The sequence below is a fragment of the Stigmatopora argus genome, chromosome 7 (genome assembly GCF_051989625.1).
Source record: "Stigmatopora argus isolate UIUO_Sarg chromosome 7, RoL_Sarg_1.0, whole genome shotgun sequence".
NCBI lineage: Eukaryota > Metazoa > Chordata > Actinopteri > Syngnathiformes > Syngnathidae > Stigmatopora > Stigmatopora argus.
This window is the reverse complement of record NC_135393.1, coordinates 7,630,830-7,638,160: the sequence shown is the minus strand read 5'-3', so window position 1 is coordinate 7,638,160 and position 7,331 is coordinate 7,630,830. Positions and strand designations below refer to the sequence as shown.

The following is a 7,331-nucleotide window of genomic DNA, read 5'->3' as shown; positions in this document are numbered from 1 at the left end:
ATAACTTCCAGGTAGACCGTTGGTAATGCAATTTCAAAAATGCATTTGAGAGTCAATATTTCATCTGCTGTTATATTGTAGACAAACATCTGAGGGAAGGGACGAAAAAGGTTTTTCACAGTATAAGCCTGAGAAAAAAACATTATAGTATCGCAAAATCAAAATGTATTCATTCCTTTTCTGAACTGCTTATCCTGACAAGGACCGCGGGGGGTGCTGGAGCCGATCCCAGCTGACTTCGGGCACGAGGCGGGGCACACCCTCCATTGGTGGCGAACCAATTGCAGGGCACGAGGAGATGGACAACCGTTCACACTCACACTCAAACCTAGGGGCAATTTAGAGTGTTCAACCAGCCTACTTTGCATATTTTTGGATGTGGGAGGAAACTGGAGTACCCAGAGGAAACCCACGCAAGCCCGAGGAGAACATACAAAAGTCATACAGGAAGGTCCAAACCTGGAATTGATCTCAGAAATGTAAGGCCGGCACCTGGTGCTCATGGTTGGCTGGGATGGTCTTCGGCACCCCCTATGACACAAGGATAAGGAGTACGGAAAATGAATGAACAACCATTATAATTAAAGATTATTGACAGTTAATCAGAATATTTATTCCTAAATCATTCTAGCTCAGATGAAATTTACCAGAGATGTTTTTTAGTAATAGAAAAAAAACATTTAGGGGAGTAAAGACCCCCTAAAACAGATTAGTGCTGTATTCAAAACAAGATTTTTTTTTAACTTCAACTGTTAACTAGGACAAAGAGTTATTTTACCAAGGCTGACTGAAAATAAAATCATGCTTTTACCACCTCGAGACAGAACGACTGCAATTCCCCTTATCTTGTGCTTGAGTGTAGTTGAGACAGCAGCTCTTGAAGTATGGAGCATTATTACCCCGCATGATAAAGTGCATCAATTGACTGTGGCCCTACTTCACAACAGCTCGACAATTCACACACCAAATACATATAAATATTTAATTCAAATGATTTACATCATTCACTGACCCAAAATGAAATACTAGCCTTATAGACACACATTCTAACAATGACCATTTATTCACACATCATATAGGCATCAAATGTGTGACAGAGTGCTTGAGGCTGTTGGCTGGCTGGAAAATTGAAATTATTATACATGTATAGAGTACAAAGTACGTGTGTGTGTAGCAGCTCAGTCTGTTCAGGTCAAAGCTCGGCAATTTAGAATCTGTTCTGACATATACAAAATCTATTTAGAAAAAATACAAACACAATGGCGCTCGTTGCGATTAACGAGGATCCTTTCTGAGCGCATGCATCGAACAAACACACCCAAACTTGTGAAAAACAAACAAACAAACAAACCAAAAAACGGTAAAAGAAAAACAGAAAGGGGGAATCGGCTGAATAAAAGCATCACAAGTTGGCAGAATCAAATACAATTGAAAAAATACAATTTCATATATTCAGAAAGCAAAACCACACAATTCCAAGTGCTGAAGGAGAGTCCACACTCGCTCCCCTCCTAAACAGTGATTTTCACTTCCTTTATTTTATTCCCATAATGTACTTTAAAGCTGTCGTCTTCATATTTGTGCACAACTCCACTCTTTTGGTTGCTGTGCCATCTTCTCCCCCTTTAAAAACATGCCCAATCAGATGGTGCATGTGTGTATGTTGGGAGTGCGCATGTGTACGTAAAGACAGATGACAGACAAGACTCTTTTTTGTGCTGATTTTTCCATGTATCACTGGTTCAGTTCTCTTCTTCTGAGAGTCTCTGTAGTGTCCGAATAGAAGCAGACATTTGCGTGTGTGTGTATGTGGGGATGGGGTGATAAAAGTGTGTGTGGTGGGCACACAATGACACCCAAGCATGAAAGAGCTAGAGAGAAGAGTGTTGCATTAGTTCTTTTTTTTTAGGGCATGAGTTCAAGTCTCCCCTTCCCTCAAGGCTTTTACTCTCCTGTCAAGGAGTGTCACGGTGTGCACGCGCAGCTCACACAAAGGAGGAGAATCCCGTCACAGGCGTGCGCGAGCCGGGCGGGTTGGTGTTTGGGTTGGCGTGGCTGAGTGCCGGCTGTCCCGTAGGCGTGTAGACACCGCCTGCACTGTGTTGGGTGACCACGGTCTGGTAGTACGGCTCCGATTCGGGGGCGGCGGTGGCGCACTCCTCGTAGCTGAAAGGCGAACCTAGTGGCTTGAGACCTTTGGGCTGCCGTTTCCATGAATTGAAGTAGGTAGGGTCACTCATGTAGTGGTTGACGAAGGAGTGCTTGGGCTGCTCGTCCTCATAATCGCTGTCCGTCAACTGGCCACATGTGGAGGAGAAATATGATATGGACTATAGACGCTCGCCTACTTACAAACATTCGAGTTACGAACAACGTTACATACGAACATGTCTGCGCATAGGTTATTTTTTTTCTCTCCAAGATGGTGCCGTCACACGGAAGCCAGTGACAGTAGCTCTGTATATTCTTATATTTTTCGTGTTTTACAGCCCTTCTATCTTTTTTTAAATTACATTTTAATATTTCTTACTACATTCCTCTTTACTTTACTTTGTACTTTATACTTTAATGTTTTTACAACTTTCTTTGTTCTGTGAGCCTGGCTTCTTTCGGCTACTTCTTTCCGCCACTAATACCGACGCCTGGCGCTGTGAGAGCTCAGCTCGCCCAGCATCCAGCTTCCTCTGCCCGGTTCATTGCAGTGCGGAAGTGCGTGAAGGTATCTCCAGTGCGCAAAGAACCGTTTTCATTTTTATCATTAAATATCTCGTGCATCCATTATTCAATATGGTTGGTGAAAAGCGAAAGGCTTCTAGTGAGGGTGGTAGTGCAAGCAAGAGGCAAGCCATTTCATTTGAAACGAAAGTGGCAATAATAAAGAAGCTTGATGCGGGTGAGAAAATGGTGAGCGTTGCACGGGCATACAACTTGAATCGTTCGACGATCGTTCGTTAAATATTTTTTTCAGTACAAACCAATGCAGGTTATTTATACAAGCCTTAAACATACAAATGTACTTATATAAACCTTCAATATACTTATATAGGCCTTAAACATAAATTATAATACAAAATATAGCACTGAATCAACTTACGAACAAATTCAACTTATGAACAATCGCTCGGAACCTAACTTGTTCGTAAGTAGGGGAGCGTCTGTATATGATAACGAGACTTGTTTCCCAATTATTTTTTGAAAAAATAAAATAAAATGAAGAAACGAATTTAGCCGGCATCATTACTCCAGCATTCAATAAATGAACACGAAACAACGAATAGAGATTTGAAGATTAGCTACCTCTGACTCCGAAACCTCGGTGGCTTTCTCAGTGAGTGTAGTGCTCTCTGTCAAAACTGCACCATTGTAGTTGTTGCAGATGTCCTCATCTGAGTAGTGAAGTCCGCCTGGACTTGGTCTGGGAGGTGACCTGGACTCATAATGCATCAATGTGAGACTTTAAGTATGAGCCTCAAAGGAAAATGAAGCAAAGTGTATTGTACATAAGGGACAGACAACATTTCGTTAAAAAAAAACCTTAATGTGAAAGACGGTAAAGGGGTCGTACATGCAGTTCTGCCATGTGTATTTGCATGTGTTTGCGTGAGTAATCTATAATGTTTCGTCATAAAAGAGCCGTCCTATTATCTCTCTGTCTAGTGAGTGGTGACGAGAGCTATTACCATTGAGACAGTCAAAAGTGTGCCTAGGGGCAAAAACCTCAGGAGAATGGGGAAGTGTGGGTGGGTTGAGCATAGGTAGCTTTTAGGAGATTACGCCCCCCCATCAAAGCAAGGAACCCCATAAAGATTTGGTTACCCGCAGACACCAAATTCTTGCATCTGTATTTGAGTCTATGTCTGATCGAATTGTATTGTTTCTGTGTTTGTGGCGTAATAGCGGTGGTGCGATTTAGTTGCGTAAATCCGAGAGAAGGCCCCGTTACGAAATGTGAGTGTGTGTGTGTGTGTGAACGACACCTTGTCCCGTTCTTTTTCAGAAAGGTGCTCTTGGTGTTGTTAAGTGTTCTGCTATTGAGCTCCAGTGTAGTGAAACCGCCATTGTCCAGCGTGACAGACTCCTCTACTGAAGACATGTGATTGCCTGAAGGAAGACAGAATGGAGGCAGATGGAACATATTGAAATAAAACAAGCATCTATGTTAATTACTATGTTCCTTTTGTGCTGTGAGATGTTTCTCTTAATGCGGTCTGATTTATTTGTTCTACTCATTAGTATAAAAGGAGGAAGTTAAAGAAGTTGAAGCTCATTATGGACATCAAAATGTTACTGCGACAAGATAAGAGCTCAAGGAATTTATTGGAAGTTAAGTCTCTCAGTATGTGAAATATGAAGCATGTAAAATTGACATTATTTTTGACATCCCTGTCCCCAAAAAGCCAACCATTGGCAGCATGAATGATTATAGGCCTGTTGCCCTCACGCCTGTGATCATGAAGTGCTTTGAAAAGTTGGTAGCCCGCCATATCAGAAATACAATCTCTCCCTCAATTGACCCTCACCAGTTTGCTTATAGAGCAAACAGGTCCACTGATGATGCTATTGCCATTGCTCTTCATACAGCACTGAGCCATCTGGAACACCCTGGGAACTACGTGAGGATGCTCTTCATTGACTACAGCTCAGCCTTCAATACCATAAAACCGGACATTCTGACTGACAAACTCTCCCACCTTGGACTATCCTCTTCAATCTGCTGCTGGATAAAGGACTTCTTAACCAACCGACCACAGACTGTTAGACTTGGTCCCCACCTCTCTTCCTCCATTACACTAAGCACTGGCTCCCCTCAAGGCTGTGTACTGAGTCCTCTTCTGTACTCCCTGTACACCTACGACTGTACACCCACCCACCAGTCTAACGCCATCATCAAATTCGCTGACGACACCACTGTGGTCGGACTCATCTCAGGAGGGGATGAGTCGGCTTACAGAGATGAGGTCAACAATTTGTCTTCGTGGTGCTCGGTGAACAATCTCACAATGAACACCACGAAAACTAAAGAAATAATCTTGGACTTTCGCAAACACGGCACAGATCTGGCCCCACTCCTCATAAATGGAGTATGTGTAGACAGGGTCCAGTCCTTTAAATTCCTGGGGGTCCACGTCACGGACACGCTCTCATGGTCTACAAACACCACGGCAGTGGTGAAGAAGGCTCAGACACGACTCCATTTCCTCAGGGTACTTAGGAAGAACAACTTGGGCTCCAATCTTCTGAGAACCTTCTATAGAACCACTGTAGAGAGCATCCTGGCGTACGGCATCACAGTGTGGTACGCTGGAAGCACGGCGGCAGACAAAAAGGCCATGCAGAAAGTGATTAACACTGCCCAGAGGATTGTCGGCTGCTCTCTGCCCTCACTTGAAGACATTGCCAGCCCGCGTTACCTCAGCAGAGCCAAGAACATCATAGGGGACCCTTACCACCCTGGTCACAATCTGTTCCAGCTGCTGCCCTCTGGCAGACGCTATAGGTCCCACAAAGCTCGGACAAATAGGCTTAAGGACAGTTTTTTCCCCACATCCATCAGACATCTAAACTCGCGCTAACATACCACACATTCCCTTCTGCGGCATATGAATAGATGGTTGGTTGGTGATCTGCCTCCTGCTGGCTGACTTGAAGGAAGGTAAGTGGCAGACAGCAAGGTAAGTGTGCGCGGTAATCGAGAGGTAAGCGACCTGTATCCACAACAGCGGAATGACAAATTACAAGTCCGTAACTTACACTTATTTAGGTCTTTTGCCGATTAAACGTAGCTTATGGAGAAGCACCATCAATTTCGTCACACGCAGTTTCTGCGTGTGATGACAAGTAGGCTTTTTGTGTTGTGGTAATGACGACATGGCCTATGTCCGATTATTATTATTATTATTATTATTACTGGAAGAGATATGGATCACAATTGGTTTGAGAAATAAAAACAACCTTTTGTTGAAATTGAACCCTTTTTTCCTCATTATATCATTGTTTTCACCACAGTGTTTATTGTGTTAAATAAATTTGCAATCGTGTTTTCAGGAAGAACATTTCACATGTTAGTGGAATTGTAGTAATGGAAAGTCATTTTTAAAATGTATTAGTTTTAATCCCTCATGGGGGATTAAATTTAGGTGTGACAAATATCTTATTGAATAATGAGTGCTGGGGGAGAATAAAATGAATATAATTGAAAACAAACTCTGATTTCAGACACAACAAACTAAAAAATCGGCTGAATAAATAGAACTACTTTTTGTGGAAATCATACCAGAATAGAATTATGACTTCCTTGGAATAAGACTTATTAATCATACAAATAAAAACTGGTTGATATGCCATTTATAATTAAAGACAAACACACTCAGTGTCACAACAGTACTTGAAAATACATTATAAGCCTTCCTTTTTAACTAGCCCAACTACTGCTGCTGTACGACACTCGTTTTGTGAGATAAACTGATGACTGAGTGCTTTTTGGGACCATCCAACAAATTATTAAATGTCACATTTGCAAGTTGTCCTGAAACAGTGAGCTGGTAGCTACAATTAATAATTGCTTCCGTGTACTTTATTATGCAGTGATAATAACGTACTGTAGTGTATACCTCCTAGACTTCACTATTGGGTACGCTCGCCTGTTTATTTTTTTATTAGAATGCAAAACATAGGAATGAGGATGAAATAACTTAAGACCTAATTAAAAAGCTATTCCCAGTATCTGCCTGGAGCCTTACTCAGAGTAGATTACAAAGTCTATATACTGTATGTATACAATGCTTTGTTTTCTTTCGACACTGAGATGCTTGAGGGGATCAGGGGGAGAAATAAATATGACCTGGTTTTCCTCCCCGAGGCTCATCTTGGGTTGCCCTGGGCGAGTTTACTCTTAACTAGTCAACTTTTTAAAATAATACAACTCTTAAAAAACACATTATTCACCAGTGCTGTGCATGTAATGAGCTGTCAGAAGGGATAACAAATTTCCATGACTAAATTGAAGACATCCGTTTAAAAGCAGTGGTGAAAATGAATTTTAAAAGCATCCTGCACTTGCGCACTTCTTATAAAATGCAAGTACTTTTGTCATCCCGTGTTCAAAGTAGTCTCACCTGTGCCACAGCCTTTGTACTTGTTGCCGTGTCCATGTAGCAGAAGAGTGAAAACTAGGATGAGAATGAGGATGAGGCCCACCAATGCCATAACCAGCAAGAACCACCACTCCTCATAGAATGGTCGCTCGGACAAAGCTTTAGACACAAAATAAATTAAGAATGTTGTAAAAAGTGTATGAGTAGCATGGCACAAAAACAACTCAAACAGTAAGA

At 42.0% G+C, this 7,331-nt stretch overlaps 1 protein-coding gene across 1 annotated transcript in view; it reads right to left on the bottom strand.

The window, feature by feature from the left end:
• Nucleotides 1-1,044: 1,044 nt before the first annotated feature.
• The window catches only part of sdk1b (sidekick cell adhesion molecule 1b), a 226,628-nt gene continuing 220,341 nt past the window's right edge, over nt 1,045-7,331 (bottom strand). Inside the window, exons 44-47 of the mRNA XM_077604254.1 lie at nt 7,116-7,253; nt 3,978-4,101; nt 3,298-3,427; nt 1,045-2,297 (exon numbers count right to left, since the gene is read on the bottom strand). Of these exons, the coding sequence (XP_077460380.1) occupies nt 1,986-2,297; nt 3,298-3,427; nt 3,978-4,101; nt 7,116-7,253 (704 nt within the window). The 3' untranslated portion in view covers nt 1,045-1,985. The remainder of the gene's footprint in view (nt 2,298-3,297; nt 3,428-3,977; nt 4,102-7,115; nt 7,254-7,331) is intronic.